The sequence below is a fragment of the Drosophila pseudoobscura genome, chromosome X, assembly GCF_009870125.1.
Source record: "Drosophila pseudoobscura strain MV-25-SWS-2005 chromosome X, UCI_Dpse_MV25, whole genome shotgun sequence".
In the NCBI taxonomy this organism is placed as follows: Eukaryota; Metazoa; Arthropoda; class Insecta; order Diptera; family Drosophilidae; genus Drosophila; species Drosophila pseudoobscura.
In genome coordinates this window covers 42,493,182-42,516,349 of record NC_046683.1, presented here as the reverse complement: position 1 = coordinate 42,516,349, position 23,168 = coordinate 42,493,182, and the positions used below count along the sequence as shown (strand labels likewise).

At 40.3% G+C, this 23,168-nt stretch overlaps 1 protein-coding gene and 2 long non-coding RNA genes across 3 annotated transcripts in view; 1 reads left to right on the top strand and 2 right to left on the bottom strand.

Moving 5' to 3' along the window:
• Positions 1-20,971, bottom strand: part of LOC117184813 (uncharacterized) — a 34,429-nt gene extending 13,458 nt beyond the window's left edge. Inside the window, exon 1 of the long non-coding RNA XR_004470285.1 lies at positions 19,566-20,971. This is a non-coding gene — a long non-coding RNA (uncharacterized lncRNA). The remainder of the gene's footprint in view (positions 1-19,565) is intronic.
• On the top strand, positions 15,064-18,932 carry fln (flightin). The gene is made up of 4 exons (XM_033383754.1): positions 15,064-15,152; positions 17,391-17,666; positions 17,766-17,921; positions 18,357-18,932. Exons 2-4 carry the CDS (start codon positions 17,395-17,397, stop codon positions 18,490-18,492), a joined length of 564 nt encoding a protein of 187 aa, XP_033239645.1. The 5' UTR covers positions 15,064-15,152; positions 17,391-17,394; the 3' UTR covers positions 18,493-18,932.
• On the bottom strand, positions 15,298-15,927 carry LOC117184814 (uncharacterized). The gene is made up of 2 exons (XR_004470286.1): positions 15,545-15,927; positions 15,298-15,466 (listed from the first exon to the last, which is right to left on the bottom strand). It is a non-coding gene; the product is annotated as an uncharacterized lncRNA (long non-coding RNA).
• Positions 20,972-23,168: the final 2,197 nt, after the last annotated feature.

Genomic DNA, 23,168 nt, shown 5'->3' with positions numbered 1-23,168 from the left:
CCAGATATTCATTCCAACCCATATTTCACTGTCAATCACAGAGAGAGCTAACAAACAGTACATTTCTTGCTCTACCCCCAACATTCCCGACAGAAAATTCCGCACGGAAACAATTTTCGCACCAATTAATCAATTAAAACAAGGCCATTTGGCGGAGGAGAAATACCGGAGAAAATGGGATAAAAGGTTAACCTTTAACCAATTTATATACAAATGTTGCGGTCGCAGTTTTTCGCTGAATGAGGGGGAGGATTCAAAAGGGAACGAAACAAAGAAGCGGACGACTGGCCTGGGTGCAGCTGGAGGGATTTTAAAATGCAGCACAGCCCCGGATCAGGATCAAACCCACGCACTGCGCACAGCGGCAGGACAATTACGCAGACGATTGGGCTCGTCGTGTTTATCTACAGCCAGGCAGAGCACCAGCAACAAGGACAAGCATAACGACACCCTTGGCATCTCCATACTCTACCGCATCTCCTCTCCGTTTCTGCTCTTTTTAGGATCTTCCAAGTTTTATCAGCTACACACAGGAGTCACTGAAATGAACCAAAAAGTTGTTGGAAGGAGAGCATAACGAAAAAACAAAAAAAAAATGAACGCTGCCAAGGAGTCACACGAAGGTCCTATATCCAATACCAATAACAGTCCCTTCCCTATCCCTATCCGTATCCCTCTCTCTATCCCTATCCCTATCCCCCAACTAGACCAGGAGACCACTGTTCTCGTTTATAGAAAAAACATTGCGAAAATTGCTTTACAGCTGATTAAACATTGAGCTGAACGCACGGCACGTTTAAATTTGGGTTAAATAGATTATATGAAGTGGAAGTTGTATGAAATGATGTGCTCCGCTAGCTGTGGCTGAATCTCTCTTTGGCTCTGTTGCTTCTCCGTGATACTCTGCTTTAAAGAGATTACATATGTGTATAAAGAGACCTGAAATCGGTATATGTAATCCAGAACACAGAATATCTAGAATATGAACCAAGCAAGAGCCCAAAGTAGATATGGTTTTGACTAAAACTCGAAATTAAAACCGTACACATATATATATAGTATTACTAAAAACATCCAGTATCAAACAGCAATATCATTTTTTACTCTCCCCACAAAATCACATCCAAATACAATCACATTTTTTGTGCGGCGGGGTTCTTTTTCCGCTTCAAAGTTTCTGTTTTTCTGGTTAATGGGCGAATTCGATTTGCTTGGGTAGGTGTTAACCACAGTCAAGGATTTGGCTTGGGCTTCATTATTTGATGTTTTCCCGATCATTAGATACAGTCGGGTGGCAGCACCTAGGTTACTGTGACCATGATTTGGCTCTTAGATTGTGTGTCTCATTTTTTAGATTAATTTTGACCCTCAATATTGCACGCCAGTGTAGATACATTGCCATAACTCTCGTTCATTGTACAGTGTGATGAATGAAGTCTGCAACCGCGCATAAGACCGAAACACATTGTTTTGAAGTTGCAAAAAGGCAAAGGACGAAGGCGTGGAAGAAGATGGAACTGGCTTGGGGTAAACTTTGAAGTTCCTCTAACGTGCTGCCATTAATATCGCATTTATCAATATCACAGTTGTTTCATTTTCCCCATCTTCATCATACCGAGTGCAACTGCAACTGCTTTCGCTCCTGTCCAATTTTCTTTGTACGAGTTGCCAGTACTCGTAGGAGGAAAGATATAAAAATCCATTTCCATTATACAATGCCACATTTCTCTTTTCCGGTTTATACTGTTTAGATCGATTGCATTTTATAGGTTGTTTAATGTTTTTTCTTCCAGCATCCTGTCCTGTCCTGTCCTTTGTGAAGTCGCTGGCGGCGGAGAGCAGGTCGAAGGGAAACCAACCAAGGATGCTGCAGCACGAATTTGTCTCCAGTAGCTTCTTCCTCAACCTCTTATTGTTCTGGGCGCCGGAAGCGCAACAACATTTTCTCGCAAGCGGGTCTAGAAAATTCATTTTATTTCTTCCCTTAACATCCCTTGATTCATTTTAAGTGAATATAACTTCCATTTTTTCACAAACAATGGCCGGTTTCCTGGCTGGCCTGGCTGACTGTTCCGACTGTCGGTCCTTTTCCGAGGGCATGAAAAGAATAAAGTGTTTCTTTGTCCAATTTTAACTCCAATTTTGCTCTCTTTTTTTTTGGTACAATTCAATTAAATATTTCTGGTGTGTAAGGTAAGAGGAAATCAAAAGAGCATAGTGTTACAATTTCCTGATCTTTTTTCGAAAATGAGACGTCTGTCTGCTGGAGTAGTATTTGTCATAACTTCCATAAGTACAATAAATGTAACAGCTAGAATAGGGGTGATAGTGATGGTCCGATTCCGATTAGTTTTAATTTCAAATTGGCTTGACAGAGGATGCACATCTACTTATACAGCACGACCTCATTCCAAGTATTTTTTATTTTTGTATATATTAAGTCCGCAGATCAATATTTGCGAACATTCCTAAAGTCAGCTAGCTCCAAAAATTCACATATTACTATCTCATTCATAATTTACTTCTTTTTTATCTGCTGGCTCCGTTTGGTGTGCTTAGAATTTCTTATCTTTGGTAAAACTTTGGTAGCCCCAATGGAATATTGTTTATGTCCTTCAATTATCCCCGCCCTAACGGGCCGATCCCAAGCACCGACCGAGAAAAGAACGAGGGGAAAAACAGCAAACTAAGTAAATCTCTTCCAGTGCTAACAATAATCTGACATAATGTTTCAATTATACGTCGTTTAGTATTATATGGATGTTCCAGCAACCGACACATTCCTCTACCCAAGACGTCCCCCCAACGCGGGAGCTCTCCCTGACTGCCACTGCCACTGCCACCCACCCATCCAGCTCCCAGCTCCCAACTCCCAACTTCCTCTGGCAAGACATTAGAGCGAAGTATTTGAAGAGCTAAGCAAATCTTACTGAAATAAACATTTTAGCATTAAATTTACATAAGAGGCGACAATGAGCGGCGGGGCGTGGTAGATTGGAGTCCCACGTGTAGAGGGTGGGCAAGAGGCGGGGAGACCGTCTACTTACCCGACAGTTTCATAAACAGAAGCGCCAGAGCCAGGAGGAGCAGCAGCAGCAGCCGTAGCCGTAGGAGAAAAATCAGTTTCCCCCGCTCCCTCTCTTCTGGAGCATGATGTGTTTTCGCGTATTTGCATAAACATTAGCAAAACAAATTTGCACATTTGACTCCGCAACAAATCTCTCCCATTCCCCACCCACACCCACACCCACACCCACACCCACCCACTACACCCTATTACCACACCCTCTCCCCACCGGCCCACCCACCCATCTCTAAGGCCTACATCACTCCCCTACTTGGCATATGCAAACGAGCCGCAAACAAGAGTAAAAGTTCACGAGCGTCAAGACCGAAATGAAGTGAAAGAGCAAAACCAACTAAAGTTTTTGGGCCATAGGCATAACAATAAAAAAGTGCCAGCAGGAAACCCCCAGAAGAATGCGGAAACGGAAGTGCGTGCCAAGGATAGCAGAAGGGAGAGATACAGGGATGTAGGGCTAAATCAGTCGAAAATGTCCCAAATCATTGCAAAGATAATGGCACCGAGGCTTTCAGCTGTGCTGTGGAGTATAGCCTGTTGATACCCTAGAGAGTCCGCACAGCTATTGATTGGAGGAGTGTCCTCTAAAACACAGAACCAAACCCTTCTCTAGAGGCTATGATTATCTAATTTGGATTCAGGCTTCATCTAAGCAAACTCACTTTCTCCTATTAGCCACACTGCCTTAAAGCTGAGGAACAAGTTTATATAGAAACAGATGTGTAGATGGTTTATATTACGAACGTGTACAATATATGACTCATCCATAGTGTTCGCTTTCCCATGCTGTCTCCTCTCACCCTCTGTCTGTCTGTTGGTGTGTTTTCTTTTGCAACTTTGGCGTCATTTTCCTTTGCCGCTGTGGCGAATTTTGTGACACTTTGGCGCCCAAAACTCGGACCAAATGACTGCCAAATATGCGTTTTATTGAATTTTATGTGGCGAGCTCTCTCCCCCGCTCTTGCCACTCGCTAAGGATGGCGGATAACGGCCGAATCACTTGGCCAGACATTGTTTCCTTACAGCTTCCATACAGATAGAATTCTGGGGCCCAGGCTGTATTGGTGGATACATTCTTATCTCCACTCAGATGGCTTGAATCTACGCACAAGGGAGGTAGTACAAGGTAGTACTCTTTCTTTTTCTAATAAATCTAAGATTCACAATATCTAAAATCTAAATTTTAATTTAAGTTACTTTTCCTTACAAAAATTAATTAGTTTTAGTGCTTAGAAACTGTTTAAAAAAAATTGTTTTGCTAAAATTCTCCACTTTTTCGAATAATATACTTGAAGAATCATTAAATAACCAAGGTTTTTTAATATCAATTTTTTTTAAATTCTTTAAAAACAAAAATTTGTATTCAATTCTTTTTTTTTTTTGCTCAATTAGGTTCTGCAAAGGTATTAATCTCCATGCACCTCCTCGTGTGTTCGGAAAAATCATTTTAGCGGAATATCATAGACTATAAATTATAAAACAATTGAAAGTGCCGTCAAGCAAAAACGTCGGTTCTATAAATCCCTAGAAGAACGTTTTCATTTACAACCCGAAACGAAACCTATGAATATTTCAGGAAAAAAAAACACAGCACCAAGGAGAACAGAGCTGGAAATCGAAACAAAAAAAAGACTCGTAAAATGCAAAATTTGCGGCAGAGCAGACGCCAAAAGTAGAATAAACACATAAACAAAACAAAAATAATGGACAGTTTTATTTAGAACTTTTTTTGTGCTGGCTGTTCTCTCTTCTCTGTATCGGAATAAAAGCAACAATCACAAAAGTAACCTCAAAAATTTCAATAAAGACCACAACAAAGCAATTTATAAAAATGCCACAGGACGAACAAAAAGAAAGAGACAGAACGAACCCAAAGGGCAACAAATGAAAGCTCAAATAGATCTGAAATATTGGGGGGAATTCACGCAGTTGGGGACCACAACCAGGAGAAGTTGGGGTGGGTGGAGGGGCGAGTGGGAGTGGGAGTGGGATGCGACACGACATTTTAACAAAACAATAGAAATCAATTGATTGCGTTGTGGGAAGCTTAGCACTTGATTTCGGTGGAGTGGGGTGGGGTGGGGCCACGAGGGGGCGTAGAGCTGAAGAGAGCTGGATATATTGCGTGAAAGCCAGAGGATATTTTCCCCGCTGCTGCTGCTGGGAATGGTGCGGCTAAAATTCTATTTTTCCAATTTTTGCGCAATTTATTGCATTGTCAAGGGATTTGCAGGAGTCAGGCTAAAAGCAAACCCGAGAAAAAGGAACAGAAATGGGAAAACAAGAAATACAAATACCCAAACATAGTGCGGCTTGTTCAGTCTATTGAAGGCATGAGGTGGCCTGCGGTTGGGGTGGGTAGGTGGGGTAGGTGGGTAGGTGGGGTAGGGTAGGGTATGGGGGCTTTGGGGCTTTTGTTTGGGACCAAAGCGTAAAAGTAAACAAAGCTAAAAGCGGAAACGCTAGTGAAATAATACCATAGCAGCTCGACAACAGCAAAACAACAAAACATCAATAAGCATCCACTAACTGGATTCGCATGGAGCACAGCACACACAAGGATGCTGGTAACTGGGGAGTATTCGGGGCCGGCATTAATAGCTCTAAATGAAATAATCGCTCCTTAAGCGAGTGAGCGCAAGAAATGCTTGAAAATTGAAAAGACACAGCTGGGAATTGATTTCAAATTAAATAACATTAATATTAATTGCTTTTGCAGATTAGGAAGAATACTTATTTTAATATTAGCTGTGATTATAGTAAGAATTTCTGTAGAATTGGAAGCTATAGCAGGCCTTTTCAGCTGCTTTTTTTATAGACATCAAAAGACAACTCCCCTAAAGAATATCAACAACAGAGTCATCATCTTCTGGAACGATGCAATTTATACACTGCGATTATATCGAAATGCAAAGAAAAAGATCTCTGGCAATACACAGGATGGACAAAGCAGGAGAACAAAGTGTCATGATTAAGGCAAATTTTCGAAGCCATTCTGTGCCTTTTCTGTTGCTCTTTTCCAGAGATAGAAACTGAGAGAATGGGAGACATCCTTAGAATTGTCGAGACAATGTCCAGCATTGAAAATCATCGACTGCAAAATCTCAAATGTCATGGCAAATAGATGGAATGGAATGCTCTTTTGTTCCCCATGCTTCTCAATTCTGGACTGCCCGTTGGGCCATGAAAGGTAGGCAAGTTGCACAAATTAGAGGCCCTTGCCCGGAGGTCATCGATGGCTCCGCCAGGGGCGGTCCCGCTCGTTTTATCTTGTTGTCATTTTCGGCTAGTTTTATGGTCGACGCGCGAGCATCTTTTGAACTCGACTTGACATCATTGTCAGTGTCCCCGTTTTGCAGCTGCCGCTGCTGCCGTTCCTGCCGTTCCGTTCCTGATGTCTTACTCCCAGCCAGCTTCCCTAGTAGCGTCTGTCGAAAGGAAGGTAGAGAAGTATTCTATTCTCTCCTGTTTTGAGCATTGTTAGTTTGTCGTACTTTGTCCTCTTCGATCCTTCCCTTCGTGGTTACTAATTGGATGATAAGATTCGCCGGCAGCTGCTCCTGCTCCTGCTCCCACTCCCACTCCTGCTCCTCCTGCTGCAGCTCCTGTCCAATTAATATTTTTCATGGCGTAATCATGGCTTAGAGATACATACGTATATATGTATGTGGTTCCGTGGAAGCGCCATGCAGGGAGAGGAGTTTTCCTTTCCTGTTCTTCGGAAGGCAGACAAACAATATTCAAATGATAAGCGTAACTGAGATGAATCGGGAATGAAGACTCCACAACGCCACAACTTGGCGTCCTCATATTTAAATAGCGCCACGCGCACCGGGTGCACCGGCAGATAATATGAAAAGCGGGGAAAACTATGCCCCGTAGCCGCTTGCGCCAGACATAATTTTCCGCATATTAAATTGGTTTTTACCTGTTGATTTGTGGTTGTCGGATCTCAAGGTATCCCCATTGCCCCATGTAGTCTAGTGCGGCGCCTATAATAATTATTCCGTGGATGTGTCCCCAAAAAACAAATTGGTTTCCTCTTGATTTCGTTTGGAACGCCTTGCAGGTCTCCGACAGTCCTGTGCATCTTTCGTTTGAAATAAAAGCAGCAAAATCAGAAGACAACAAGAGAACAGGGGAACTATGCATAATTTAGTTGGATTATAATTTATGCGTTTTCCGAACGTATTTTCCAGCCACTGAAATTCCTAGAAGTCGTCGCACCACACCGCACCCCTGAACTCCAGCCGACGGGAGCCAGGAAGCCTCGACCCAATCAACAGATTGGGGGAAAATATATTCATGTTCTTTGTAATTTGATTTTTATTTGAAAATTTTAATTAATAATCATGTTTTCCGGTGTTCGCTTTGAATGCTTTATAATATATTGTTATGAATGCCTTGCATGTACTAAAGCATGCGTATAGACGTCCAAATGGAATAGTAAATTGTCCGAAAATATCCAATAAAAACCATTTATATTGTTACCAGAATTCGTAGGATGGTTTTAATGCTTGAAAGCTATGTTGGTGTTGTTTAGAGGTATGAAGTAGCATTTAATAACCGAACAAAAAGCAGCCTTTTTGCAGGATATACATACATAGATGCAATGCCCCCACAATAAAAAAGAAAAACAAAAAACAGGACAATAGTCGTCGACTTGAAAGCAGAACTCACGTTTCAAATTTACCTATAAGCTGCGGAAATCGCTATTATTTTGCATTATTTCGACGAGAGAGACGAGAAATTTGCAAAACAGATCAATTTTCCAGGGAAATGGAAAGCAGAGGCGCACACTTTAACAGGATAAGATGCATTTAAGCAAATTCCCGGACAAAAGACACGAGGAGCGGGAACAGAAGCCGGAGTCGGCCCGGCATTGAAGTTGCAGCCCAACAAAGAACAGGAGGCATCGTATGGTCAACAAAGCAAAATGATCAACTCAACCCACAAAAGGCAAACGTTGAGGCAGCAGCAGCAGCAGCTGGCCGAGATGTGAGCCAAGGAGATTAGCCAGGAAAGCCTGAGTAGGAGCCCGGTATCCCGATCATTCGGAGATTCGGAAAACAATGCCAACAATGGAAAACAGTCTAGAGGCAATCGGCTAAGGTGAAAGGAAGAGGGAGCGGAAGTAGGTTCGGTCTACAATTAAAAAAATGGAAAATTAATCCCATTTAGCGAAAAAGAATGCTCAGAAAAATGTAGAAATACTTTTCAAAAGCATGCCGAATGGAATAAATGAACACAATGCCAAGTTTAGTACAAATTTCATGTGGCGAGCCGACTGAATTTACGACAGGGCCGGGAACGCAGCATCCAAAAAATCTGTTGACACTTTCAGCTGGCCTCAGCGTGTGACGTCCCTTAATCTCTCGGTGCTAATATGTTAAACAGCAGGCTGCCAAAGACGGACCATGGATAGTTCAAGTGCGAACCCTGCTGCGAGTCCAGAAAAATACGCATTTCCACTCCCAAAAACTGAGCTGTCATCGAAAACGTTTCGGTGGGCTTCGGCAGCACTAGATGCAAAGATCTTAAAATATTCCATCGGCACCTTCTAGCAGAAAGCAAATAGTTGTCAAATTTTATAAATGGTCCCGGCTTCAATAAAGTTCCATTAGTGTTTTCATAAGGAGCAACTCCTCGTACTTTGAACATCAAGAATCGCCACGAAACAATCTCTCTATTATATAATTTGTATAATTGTATAGTTTATAATTTATATATATATGTATATAATATATTTTATATATATAAGCGAATCAAGTGCGCAGGGGGTTTGCCCCCTAGTATACATCTCTTGCCCGAAATTGTATTTTCACGCATAAAATGTATCTTATAGATACAAATGACCGACGCGTTAATTATTGAAAAATCGCGGTCCATCGAGGCTATTTTATTGTTGCTTAAGCAGTGCGACGGGGATTGGCGGGAGCTTGGCTCCTAGTGCTATATGCAAATATTTCTCTATTTTTCAATCTCATGGAGTTCTCCGCATGCCAACATTCTCGGGAAGGAGTAATTTGGTCAGTATCCGACCATTGCAATGTGTTGGCGCCCATCCGGTGACAGAAGTTATCAGTCAAATTGATGGCAGGTGGAGGTTTATATTAAATATATTTATTTATTTCAACATTTAAAATGTATATATTTAATTGTGCACTAGGGTTCCGTTAATTGGAAAATTGGGCCAAGATCCAGTTGGAATTTGAGTGTGTGATTTCAAAATCCATCTCCATAAGATGTCCTCATGTCCTGTCTTCGAGATATATATGTATGTATATGTAGCACGGAAAATAAAATTAAACAGAAATCAGCGGCATTTTTTACGTTGTTGAACAACATAGAGAATGAAAAACATGGATAATGCTAGATAGATAATGCCGTAAATCTGGTAGATATGGCCATTCTCTACGATTCTACGTTTTTATAATTGGTACTCGAAGAGCTTAGGAAGATATTAGTTATGTGGTGGATATATACATATATATATAATATGTACACTAATATATATATATTTTTGATCAGCATCAATAGCCGAGTCTATATGTCCCTTAGTCTGTCCGCCCGTCTTGTTTGACGACTAGTTCTCAGAGACTTAAAGGCTAGAGCAACCAAATGTTGTGCGCGGACTCCTGTAATATTACACTTTTTACTGTTGTTCATTCTGGTTTCAGCAATAACCCGATAAGATCTAAATTCAGGGTGCCAATCGAATGGCAGGACTCTCCCGACACGAAAAGACATTCCACGCCAGATCGGTTGCTGTATAGCCGAGCTATAGCGTACAGGATAAGCCCAGCATTTGAATTATTTTCTTTTTTCGGCTGCCAATCGGTTAGCAAAACTCCCAATTACGAGAATTTTCGAAAATTTGAGTATGTGGCGAGGAGTTGCAGACTCGATTTTCTAGACGCCACCAATGACTAATCAGAATCGGTTGTTATCGGTGCCACCAGTTTCAGGGCGGCGAGCTTTCGTCAGACATGAAGTGCGCTTTTCTTACGCTGGGGGCGCCAGTGAGCCATTCCTTTTGTTCTATTACTGCCCGATGGAGGCGTGGCAATGTAAAATCTATGAAAATGTAAAATTCGACTGAATACATCATGTCTGCATCTACAATTATTTACACTGGCGTCCACCAGCTTTGTTCAGCGTCCCGATAAATGGCGCCATTCAGCCACCTAGCGCATTTTTGTTGCCAAAAAATGTATACGTCGACGCCACTGAAATGGAAGTACCAATATCATCCCTGACGAAATACGCTACTATTGCGGGACAAATGTGCAAAAAGCGTATTGGTCCACTCGGATCTTTTTGCTCTCTTCAAATCTGTCAAGGCTCTCTTTTTCACTCTTTTTGAATCGGGTATGAATCGGAAGCAACAATGAGTCTCATTGCATACTTTTAAATTATATACCTTAAATACTTTACTTGGATCGACATATGGTGTTGATTGGAACTTCATTTCCCACCCAATGAAAGGTTCACCGGGAAATGTACAGCAGGTTCAGAATGTTTTTCGGCGAAAACTGCACATTGGATGGTAAACCATTCAATATGAGCCATTTTAATAGCTGAAAACTCGAGACAAAGTCTCGCTAAGGGTGAATATGCCGCAAATATTGGGGAATATTAACAAGAGGTTGGGTGCCCTTTGTCACAGTTTTAAATATATCGCACATTAACGGAAACGACGCGATTTTTGCTTGCCGCAACATTCAATATGTATGCGCAGACTCATGTGCCGAGAAAATGAGCAGCATGTCCCGCAACTACCAGCAACATTTACGGACAACATTGAGACTTTTTGTTGTTGAATTTTTTAGCTTAAACCGTGTTTTAGTCAAAATACAATAAATGGGAGTTCTTAAAAGTAGTTAATCTTGTAGAAAATTGATTCATTAATGGGATAAAAATATGTGGGCTGGGCTGAGGGTTTTATTAAGCCAGCATTATTCAACGGAATATCAAAATTGAGGAATATAAACGATTACTCTCTTACTTTTTTTTGTTTGACCTTTTTCGCTAAAACGTTTTTTAAGGCAAAACCCAATAAAAGCCAGTAATTAAAATAGGTCAGTCAAGTAGAAAATAAGTTAATTATTTGGATAAAATTATGTAGGCTGATAGGTAGCACCGTGTCGAGAAAAATTTGCACGCGGGGGAGAGATTCAGGCAGTGCACACTACCCCCCAGACATGATACGCCCAGATTTGGCCACTAAATTGGTAATATTTTTATTATAATAAAACAAAACAGCGTCTTGTCAAAAAAAAATAGCAACGAATGAAGGCTGAGATCTTCTGCAGTGGCAGCGAAGTGGTACCACTATTTAAAAAAAAAAAATTTCCACCCGCGGGAACATTGTAATTCGCGGCAAGGGCCGCGACCATATCTATCAGATTTCTGACTCTAGTTCAGATCGGATCATTATTATAGTCTGAATAGAGCAACAAATCAAGTTGCAGTGGCTACGCCAGCCCTTCCACGCACTTACTCATGCTCCCCCTCTCTCTCACACACTCTGGCTGGTGTTGCTGTGAGTACCGAGAGAGATAGAGAGAGAGAGAGAGATAGAGAGAGATAAATGTACAATTCAAAACAGTAGCGCAAGAATGAAAACAGATAAATTATTCGAAATTTCAAAAACAAATAGGGCATATATGCCTTTAAGGTGACTCCGGAAAGAGGATAAGTAAAATGATAATGCTTTCCCCATCTCTCAGGACAAGTGCTTTCATAATTGAGAATAATCGCCTCTCTTCGCGCCTTCTCTTCTGCGAACAACGATACTTAAAGACAGAGAGGGGAATCAATTCTTGCGCTTACGTGTAATCACTAACCATACAGTATATAGATGTACCAGTTCATACACTGAACATGTCGGAAACGAAGCAGTATCCCAGCAGTATTTTTACTAAGTTAAGTTTTGATGAATAAAACTATTGAAAAATCATTCTTGCAAAGAATCGGAAAAATTTGACTGGCTAGGGTTGTTTAAGTGCTTACCAATGGATGAAGTATATTTTTCCAGTTACAGGAACCTATGGAACAAACAGATCTTTTTACAAATAACGTAGAAAACGTTATAGGACTCGTTTGTCCTTGATAAGGACTTCCTCTGATCAAGGCTGCTCTTCCGATCACAGGAACAACAACCACTTTCGGTTTCGAGGCGCTCCAAACCGTGATATTTCGATTTTTAGATTTTGTGATACCAGGCGAAAAGAGATCGGCAGGTTGGTTTTTAAAAATTGTTGTATACATATATTTTCCGTTTTAGCCCCCAAAAGTATGCAACAAGATTTGCTGCATTTGCTAAAGTTTCTAACTGCGGATTTCTGTTCGCCTGGTATCCCAGATCTCAGAATTCTCTTTCTTACCATTTGGTTGTACCATTTGTTGAAAATTCCAGTCAAACTGACTTTAATAATCGGTTATATAAGTGGCTGTCTTCTAATAATGTCAGCAATATGGCAGGCAATGCCTTGCTTTTTATTTTGAGAGGAAAAATTCCTAGCCTGGACGAATTGTAGAGCCCGGCGAGTATTTTTGTTACGGTTTTAAAGACACTTTAGATGATTTCCTTACGAATTTTACTCATTTATCTTCTAATATAAATTTAAATATCAATGTAGACGGCCTTCCACAATGCAAAACTTCCCGAATGGAAACTTCAAGGATTTGACAGATTTGGGGGGTACAAATTCTTGATTAAAAAAATGGAGCTGATCTTTGCCAAAAATACGAAAATCGTGAAAATATGGATATTTCTTTTTGGCTGCCAATTGGCTCGTAGGACTGTCCCGATCACGAAAATACATTACACGCCAAGATATAGCGTACAGAATAAACTCAGTATTTTAATTATTTGCATAGCGAAAGTTCGGTGCGCTAGGCTAGGTTGATGAAATCGCATGCAGTGACTTGGTCACAGCTTGGCTGTCGCTATAAATCTTTAATTGAGTTTTGAACTGTTTGAAGGCCGTTCAAAGCTTCCCTGATTCCTACTACTTCCGCCTGGACGACGTTGTAGTGACCTGGGAGCCTGAAGTAGGACCTTATGTTAAGCTGTGCGTCCACCTCCGACCTTCCTGCCCAGCTTCGATCCATCTTTGAAGATGCTTAGGGCCCCATCTGGGCCAGTGATCCCTCGAGCCAGTCGTCTCTGTGAAGGCAGTACTTCGTTTCTGTAGCGACGAATATTTTGTTCATTGAAATGGATGAGTGACCGATGTGCTGTGATGCACATTGGTCTGAGTGTCGCAGACGTGTTGCTGCCATTTCCGCCGGCTACTTTTTGGATACTTCAAGGCTCTGAAGGCATAGAATGTCATTAAGCACTTCATTTCAGGTGGTGCGGAGAAACTTTGGCGGAACAGTACTTTGATGATAGTCCATTTTAATAGCGCTAAGCGTGGCCTTCTTCACTTTTTCTTTGATGTCAGGTTCGAATTAAGCTTCTTGTCAGTTACCCTTCCTAAGTAGCTGGCACTGTCGGGGTGGAATCTGTACATATTTTTAAATAGCGCGAGTTCCGTTTTCGAGGGATCAATTCCCAGTCCATGTGATTTTGTCCATTTTGACAGTCGCGCGAGCTTTGCGGTCATTGAGTTACATAGGGGATTTTCACAAGAAGATAATTGCAAAGTCGCATAGTGAGGCCTTCACCGAAATCGGGTGTCTCTGATGTAGTTTATGCTGATTTTAGTAAAGCTTTCTACTGAGTAAATCAATATTTTTGTGTTTACAAACTATAGCTTCTTGACTTTCCGACTAAACTACTTCTCTGGTATTCAGTTTAAACATATTTTTACCGAATTGAAATTCCTCTTAAGATTGATAAATGTTGTGTCTTGACTTTCCACTGCAAAAAAGCCTTAACTTTTCGACTATCTAATTGATAATTGTATAAAGTTAATTAGCTAATACTCAAAGTTAATAATCATTATTTATTTAAATTTAATCTCAACATGTTAGGCTAGTGGCGCTATTGTTTCAATCAAAATTACCCACCGGGTCAGAGTTTTTGCCACAGTCTGTTTTTACTTTACTTGATATGTTTATATGTTATATAAATGTTTATATATTTTACATATGTGTATTAACTTAAAGCCCTTAATCAAGAAATTACTATGCAGAAGAGAAACATATGAAAATGGAATGGCTTTATATGAAGAAGTATTTAAAGTGCTAAATTTTAACCAATAAAAATAGCAAGTACTTACGAGTAGGTTCGGGTGTCGCCCCAGTTTTATTTTGTACTCATAAGATGTGACCAAATTGATATTATACGAACATATTCGTATCTACTATCGACTGTAAAAATGTTTTTTAATTTTTTGTAAAGTGGCTGTATAAAGCCGAAAAAAAGGAGGCTTGACAATTGTCAGATTTGATACGTCCCCTTTCTGTGAAAATTTAAGCGGGGGTGGCCAAAACCGAACCACGGCCACGGCGAACCTTTTGCCTTATATAATCTATATTTATTTTATCTTTAATTATACGTAAACGCAGAGATTGGCATCGGAGCCGATGAGTTTCACATGGTCTCTTTCTATCATTCCTATTGCTGTGCGCAAAAGGGACAGATTGTTTTGTTTGCAATCCGTTCGCTTGACGAGGAAACGTGTGAGAGGAAGAAAGCACGATGTCAGCAACAGGAAAATGTTAAGTTAATTCTGGCTTAAATACTGATCCGACCAGATACATACTCGGCATTGTCATAAATACTATTATTCTCTATGATTCTGCGTTTGGTTAGGTTTTTGTATTTCTGTCTTTGCCCTTTGTGGGTTCTGTGAGAGCTAGGCGTTAAACAAGACGGACACGCGGATTTATTTTGTCTTTTTTCAATTGAGTTCAGCTCCGACGAAAAGACGGAGACTGAATAATATAGGTGTTAATAGTATTGGCAACAGCTACAATTTGTGTGTGAGCAAGTCTATTTTTTCGCTTTACTTCGTATATTTAGATATTGGGGTTTCTTGTTGTCTTTGAACCAAACAGCAAGAGAATAATTTAGTCTTTTTCCTTTTAAATTAGTATAAACACTATAGTAAAGGTATTTTTACTAACTTCTTTTAAACAAAAATATCCTCGCCATTGTAGCCTGGTATCACCATCCATAGGTCCGATACACATTAGTTTAGCGTTGATTTTTAATTATTTTTCGTCCTCTACTTTATAAATAAACAAGAAAGAAAGACTCGTTTTGACGATACAGTTTATTTTGGTGAACATTCATAAAAAGAAACTAAAATTGTGTTCGTGTGGTTGGATTATCTGATAGAAAAATATTTGCCCGTCTTATGAGTATTTCAATGTCCAATCCTTGTCATGTTTTCAAACTACAAAATGCGCATAGGATATTTGTATCTGCATATGCAACAAATTGGTTATTATTGACCCGATAGCTCAGATGTGGGTCTATCCAAAAGCTCCTTTCGTACGTACATCGTTGACATCTTGCGCTTCAAAAAAAGCTGCCAAGCCCACAATAAATAATAGCCCCTTCAGTCACACCTTCACTACTAACATAATTTTGGTAGTGCCTTCACAATTTGCAAAAAACGCCAATTTGTTCATTTTCGAAAGATTTGATTTTGTTTTCTGACGTAAGCTGTCTCTCCCTGACATACATATCTTGAGTATGGTACACTTAGTTTTAAGGAACCTTGCGATCACTCCCCATATTTTTCAGCTTTTAGTTTGGATCAGTTAATAGGCCTCAATTTAAATATCATTTATTAAAATCAAAGAATAAACCCCAGAGCAGAGCTATATAACATTTTATAGCTAGACTATGTAAACACAGAGATTCGATGATGATGTCTGGCTAAGGCCATAGTCAATATAAATAAATCAGTAATTGTCTGTGTTTTCAGTCCATAGAGTGTCCACAGATTTTATTTGTTGCTGTGATCTCTCTCCGTATATCACTAACGTCCTCTAGGTTTGCAGCATCTTTTTAATTCCACACCCAATTTGCTAGTTTATAACTAAATATTATTTTTGCACGCCGACAGCGAGTTGCAACTCCACTTATGCTTTTTTACACAGATCTCAAACTCAGTTTGGAATCGGTTGGAATGAACGAGTGTACAGTTTCAGTATACTGCTGTTTTAAAAGCCGTTCCATCGCAATTTTTAACAGAAAAATATTAATTTTGTTCGATAAATTCATAAATTTTCTATAAGATTGTCGAATTTGTATAAGCGCAATTTTATTGCAATATTTTAAACAATTTTGTAAGCGAAAAGCATCGTTTAACGGTTCAAAAGAGCTTCAATATGATATAAATAGAAACACAGAGGCGGAACTAGCGCTTTAACAAATTTTTGTGTGGGTTGTATTAAATAATACCCATCATTAACACCAACTCGAATTCACCTGCAATAGACTTACATCCCTCCATCTTCACTCCCCCATCACGATGTTTTTAAGATACTCTAGTTTATAAACGGTTCAAAACGGTTTGGCAATTATTCGAATGGGTGATATTAAATTTTCTTTCGTCCGATAAGAGTAAATGGTGTCTAAAATCGCTTGATTTGCTCAGATAGTCTCTGATGATAGATATTCCCTCCAAAACTCTTCATTTGATTATTTAAGAGACAAGGGGTAACATATAGTAACACGCGATGTGTAGTTTGGAAAATGCAGGGCCGTCCTATGCACAGTGCCCAGGAAAGTGTTGTGCTGCTCTGGTGCCGTTCGCGTACACGTGTACACGTGGTTTGCATCAATAGAAAAACTCTTTTTGATACGTTTTGCCTGCCGCTTACGCAAACAAACGCCAAAAAAACATGTGAATATATGCGTGCCCGACCTCTGGTGTATATGAATGTCAACGACGGAAGCGAGCGGCGTGTCGGCAAAAAAAAAATCAGCCTCTCAAGTACGATTTTGTAATTTATCGGAAAAGGTATTTTTAAAATGTATGCCAACAAAATTGGACTTCAGACCTAGTGCCCTGGTACAAAAGGAGGTGAGGTAGTGAGGAGGTGAAATTTGTGTTTCTCTTGAAAGTTGCATCACTAGTCAGTGCGTCTTTTAGACACTATGAGACAAGTCAGGCGTGAACAAAAAGCAAAGTTGAATAGTTTGAATATAAGTATTTCAATAAAATACTAAAGGTAAGGGTTCACTTCGAGACTGAAGGCGAATATAATCGACTAGCAAATGTCATTAATTACAGCTTGTCAGCCCCCATAATACATATATATTAACAAACCTTTCGATTATACAAAATGTATAGAGAATATGTATTAAACCGCGTTTGCAACTAATTTTTTCCAGCAATATGGCAGACGAAGAAGATCCATGGGGAGACGACGCCGGTGGTGATACTGAGGAAGTAGCAGCAGTACCTACTCCAGCCGCTGAAACTCCGAAAGCACCTTCGAAAGCAGGGAGTGTGGTTTCCGATCATAAATCAGAGAGTATTGGTGTAGCAGGGACCCCAGCGAAAGAAGCAAGCATTGCCGAGGGTGAAATAGAGTTTAAAGCCCCCCCACTTCCGCCAGAAGATGATGGTTACAGGAAACCAGTTCAGTTGTATCGACATTGGGTGAGGTAGGTTTCCTTTCTTTCCTTATATTGTGGTATCAAGGGAAATTTGTGTTTAGTAATTTATGGTTGTACTTGTAATTTTCGATGATTTTCTTTTTGCAGGCCAAAATTTCTACAATACAAATATATGTATAACTACAGAACCAATTATTATGATGATGTAATTGACTATATTGATAAAAAACAAGTTGGAGTGGCACGTGACATACCAAGACCACAGACTTGGGCGGAACGTGTTCTTCGTACACGAAATGTCAGGTAAGATTCTTTTGAAAAGTTGTGAATGCTTCTCGTAGGCTACTCCGGATCAGTAAAATATAGCTATACAAAATAATGGAAGCATAGCTTCGGAAGATAAAGATTTTGATACCCTTGCAGAATGATTGATAACTACTAAGTACGTAGTAGACTCATACTATGTTTAACGAGATTTAGTCTGACTTGTCCTGGGGGAGCAGTGGTGGGAGATACGGGCAAGCTTCTTCAAAAAGTATCATAATCTCTAAAAAATCCTAAAGTAAATAACCAATACAAGCAGGCAGACCTTTAATGCATGAGAAGACACACGGGGACCAAGTGCACCGAGAGAAATCGGTGCATGGTCTACCTATGTAACATAACTAGCTGCTAAATTATTTTTTTCAAACTGTCTTTACTGTATAACAGCTAAGGTTTTCGTATTTTTTATTTCAGTGGCAGTGGTATTGATTCATTTGAACCATCAGCGAAGAGGGACAAACAATTAACTCAAACATTGGCGGCCTCAATAAGAACCTACAATTACCATACCAAAGCTTATATGAACCAGAAGTATGGTAGTGTTCTTTAGTATGCGTACGCGTCGCCACTTGAGTATACATATAGAAATGTTATAAAAGATTAATTCACCTCACATCAGACACAAATATTAGCCTCTAAAAAGCTATAATAATAGCTACTAGGCGTTTGTATACCTGCGCATGTTTATCACGCCTTCCACCCATACTGCCCGACAGCTAACACTTTGAAGAAGAAAATATAAAGTTTTATATACTATTTTTTTTTATAGTGTAATTTCTGTTAATATATATTAGAGTACATATGTATAAGTATATCTATTTATATATAAATGTATATACATATATTAACAAAACTTACCTTATATTACATACTTAATATTTTTAAGACTACTTACATTATTTATAGATCGGTAAAAGAATCAATTTATATTTTAAAGCTTAAATAGAATACTGTGCAATAAATATATACATACAAAAAGCGACACACTAATTGGATATCCCAATTCATTATTATATGTACGTGAAACAGGTAACAAGATAATTACTTAAAAGCCCAATTTCAATTTACTTTTTAATGTATTGCTTTGTAATTCTTACTCAGACTTGTGTAACGACATGTAAGAGGTGTCTATTGTCCTTCATTCGCTGGACGAATGTGGCTACCATGTACCATTTCAGTTGTGGATTTTTATAGTCCGAGCAATACTGTGCTCAGAGTTTCTGTGAAGTGTATGCCAATTATGCACATTATAGGAGCGTGTAAATATCACATAAAATGCATACGCTTAAATGCAATTGAGGTGTGGAATGGCACCATATGTTTTTCGCTCAACCTCGACCTGATAAAATGGCTCAAATTTTGGTCTTTAAATTGTTACTAAGAAAAGAAATCAATGACAACCCCCCGGTCAGGTTTTCGTCCGAAATTTGTCAAGCTTTGCTCCTTTAATTGTTAAAAAAAAGACTAGCCTTAAAGAGTAACCTTCGTCGAGAAGACGACGAACTTTCAACTTGAAAGATGTTTCAACAAGGAACGTTTTCCTTATTAGGATCGAATGCGAAGCTCAACAAGATCTTCGCACAGTACCAGAATAGCCTTTACAGCAGATCATCTTTTACTTACATTTTTTTTAGCTTATAGCTATTATTTTCGGTCCCTGGTTCTTGATGAAGGCTGCGTTATAGATGGAATATCGGGCTAATGTTCGGTGTACGCTTATTATGTATATCTCTTGGAATACGACAGTAATTTTTTTAACGCCACAAATAAAAAACTCTTACTACATAGGGTTGTAAATTTAGCTATTTTATTCAAAAGCATCCTTGATCAGGACAACATTTTATATGGGAAAAACTAAAGTGAGCAACTTTGAGATTCAATTAAAAACTAACTTCAGCTTGTGAATTCTTGAGAAATCTCTTCATGGATTCGCTTTTGGATTGAAAATTTACCGAATATTGGATATAAATCGATTAGCACCTTCTATACCATCTCCAAGGCTTAATGCATTACCGGATTCATATATCCCATGCACACAAGATTAGTTTTATATGAACTGCAATAGTCAAGAATACGATCAATCCCTTTGCGCTTTCAATCAGCAGCAGCACTCGCACTGCACTGCCATTCCTCAAAGTCCTACTGCCATATGGCGACTTTACTGGTGTCCTTCGGATAGTAGTCCTCCTACATATATATTTATATATGTATATACTTCTATTTTTAAAATTTAATTTTTGGCGGAGGTACTTGTTGGCCTTGTATGCCATTTTCTCTGCGAGAGTCAATTACGTACCGGAGCGCTTGTCTCCGCTCCAAAAGTCGCTGTTGATAGGGGTTCGGGAGACAAGTAAAGTAAAATATATATGTATTTTACACGAGGAGTACATTGATACATATTTACCGCTATTTAAGAAATTTCCCCTCCATTCAAATTTCGACTGCAAGCTAATCTACCAAAAGCTTATTTACCAAAAGCTCATCGGAAAGTTTGAGCCAAAGCTTAATAAAGTTCTTCAATACTGAAAAACGACCACTAGGTGACGGAAATTGACATTTTAGAAAACTGGTTTGACGTAAAACTGGCGAAGATAGCTTGACATTTGCTGTAAAATTGGCATAAGTTTCGCAAAACTTATTAAAAATAAATTTCTATAATAACGGAATCAAATGCGAAATTAGTTTACAAAGCTTAGAAGGAGGTAAGCAGAATTGGGTGCAGATATAGTATCACAATATCGATTTGGTGGCATATTCTAGGCTTATGTATGCTGGTCTCGGTCTAACTGTTTTTAAGAAGGTCTCCTTTAATCTTTAGTTTTGATAATAGTACACTGGCTAATACTGGGATGTTCAGAATTGGGAGCTCGGCATGAGATGAATCGTAGATGCTTTCCAGACAGTTTAAAAGTCCCAGCTATGATGGTCGTCGACATACATATGAATTTGTAGATAACTGATAAGCTCGTTTAAAAGCTCATTAGCTCTCAAACTAATCAAAACTCTAATGACGCGAGAAAGCCTCGCCTTAACACGATGGTTTTTTAGATCTCACGTTAACAAGGATTAGTAGATAAGCGACTTCTGATGCGATCCTGGAATGAAAACAAAAAAACGTTTGCTCAGTACAAAGAGAGTTTGCCATTTCTGATGATCAATGATTGGGGAAGCTGCCGCAAGTCCCGCAGGCTCCCAAGGAGATGCAACGGAAATGCTCTCGCACTTGGAGTGGGACAGCGTCATGGAGTGTCACGAGATGTGACAAATGTCGAGCAATTGCCGAGCACGCAACGGCTAATGGGAGGCGACATGGAGAAGGACCACCGTCGTATGATAATGTGCCACAACTGTCAACAATATTTCCGCTTCGCTCTGATCCATCCCCGTGTGTGTGCTGCGGGGGGCACATATCATTGTCAGCTCGACTTCTGTTGACTTGTCTAAAGAGTCAGAGTCCAAAATGTTGGCATCGTCTTAGCATCTAAACGACAACAGCAGCAGCACCACCACCACTAGAAGCTGGGACAGAAACTAGGCATCCCGGAATCCACTCAGCCAAGTGGCGTCATTATAAACTCGGTCTACACTGAGCGAAAGCTCGCAAAAACGGGCAACTCCCAGCCTCGAAAGCAATCGAAATAAACTGTAATGCGGCTCAAGTGGCAAGGACACGGGCATGCCACGACTAAGGGTGCACCTTCTATGAGTGTATCGCATTATTTCCCAAATCATTCAGACACTTCTTCAAGTGTTTCTGTGTTCCCTCTATCAGGTGGAAATTAAGGGTGTATTCGATTCGTTAGAAACTGAAAAACTCTTCTACCTACAAGTTGTCATGCTCCATACTTCCTGGAAGAATGAATATATACTACATATAGTAGCATATGTAGTGTAACAAAGAAATCATGCTCGTGGTATACGGCAACAGATTATTTTGAAAATGCTTAAAATAAGAGAATACCAAGAAAGATATAGATCGTTTTGATGATGCATTGAAGGTTGGTCTTTTGAAGAAATTCGCATCAGAAAAACTCTAAGAGTGGGATCTTAAGCTCTTGTCTTCTGCCCCGAGTACCAGGTATCGCCTGGTTGCGACACGTGACTGCGAGGCTCTTTTTTTTATTCCTTTCACCTTTTTGCCGAGCAAATGACGCTGTCAACGCATTCATTAGGTGCACGGCGCGGAACAGGACGGGACATGCCGGCTGCCAGCCAGCCAGCCAGCCAGCCAGCCAGCCAGCCAGCCGGCCACCCAGGACGTCTACTCCTTTTGCCTCTGTTGCTGTTGGCATTAACTTGACACTTTCCCCATTGCCGTGAGTGGAATGCATTTTGTGTGTCCGTATCCGTGAGCGTGCGCCTCGGCTTCCCCGGGATGGGGCTTCTTGTGTGCGAGGATTTATAACTGCAAAAAGGCACTCGAAACACATTCGAATGGAAATTGCCGCCGCTTGCACTCGCATATTTACTTTGATTGATGTGCCGGCAAAAATCGCCGCAGATAAGTTATGGCAATGGCTCTTTACTCTGAACTCTTAGCCTTTTCCCCTAGGCTAAGGGCACGAAAAGTCGACGGAATAGAGGAGTATGGAAATGGTTTCTTCTTCCTTGTAGCGGATAAAAGTGAATGAGATTTCAATTAAAGTTTTCTTCAAACTTCAACTAAGATACGTTTTAAGTAAGCTTTCTCCAGTTCGATCTCTTCGAGCAGATGCAGATCCCCATACGATGAGCAACATATGGTGGCAACTCTAGAGGTTTGAAGCCACTTCGACGCGCACACCCAGCACCTTCTATGGCCTTGGTGCTGGTGCTGGTGCTGGTACTGGTCCTGGTCCTGGTCCTAGCCATGGCCCTGGCATCTAAAATTCAAATCGTGCTGAATTGCATTTTTCAGCTAAATGCCTGAAGAGTTGAGAGTGGAGTGTTTAGAGTGTCGAGCGGCGAGCGGCGACGACCATGGCCCTGGCTATAGCGGGTGAGAGGATTTCCTCCGTGGCTGTGCGAGGCGTTGATAAATGTTGGCAATGCCGGGCGAGAATGAGGATGAGGACGAAAACCGGGACCAGATACAGGACGAAGCAGCACGAACACGGACAGTGTCACTGCCACTGCTGCCGTTAAGTGTGGTAGCAATCCACTGAGGCACATACACAAATTTAAAGCGTGAAAATGCCAGCGGCCTGCTAATAGAGGAGCTCCCTCCATCTCAGCGCCCACCATATC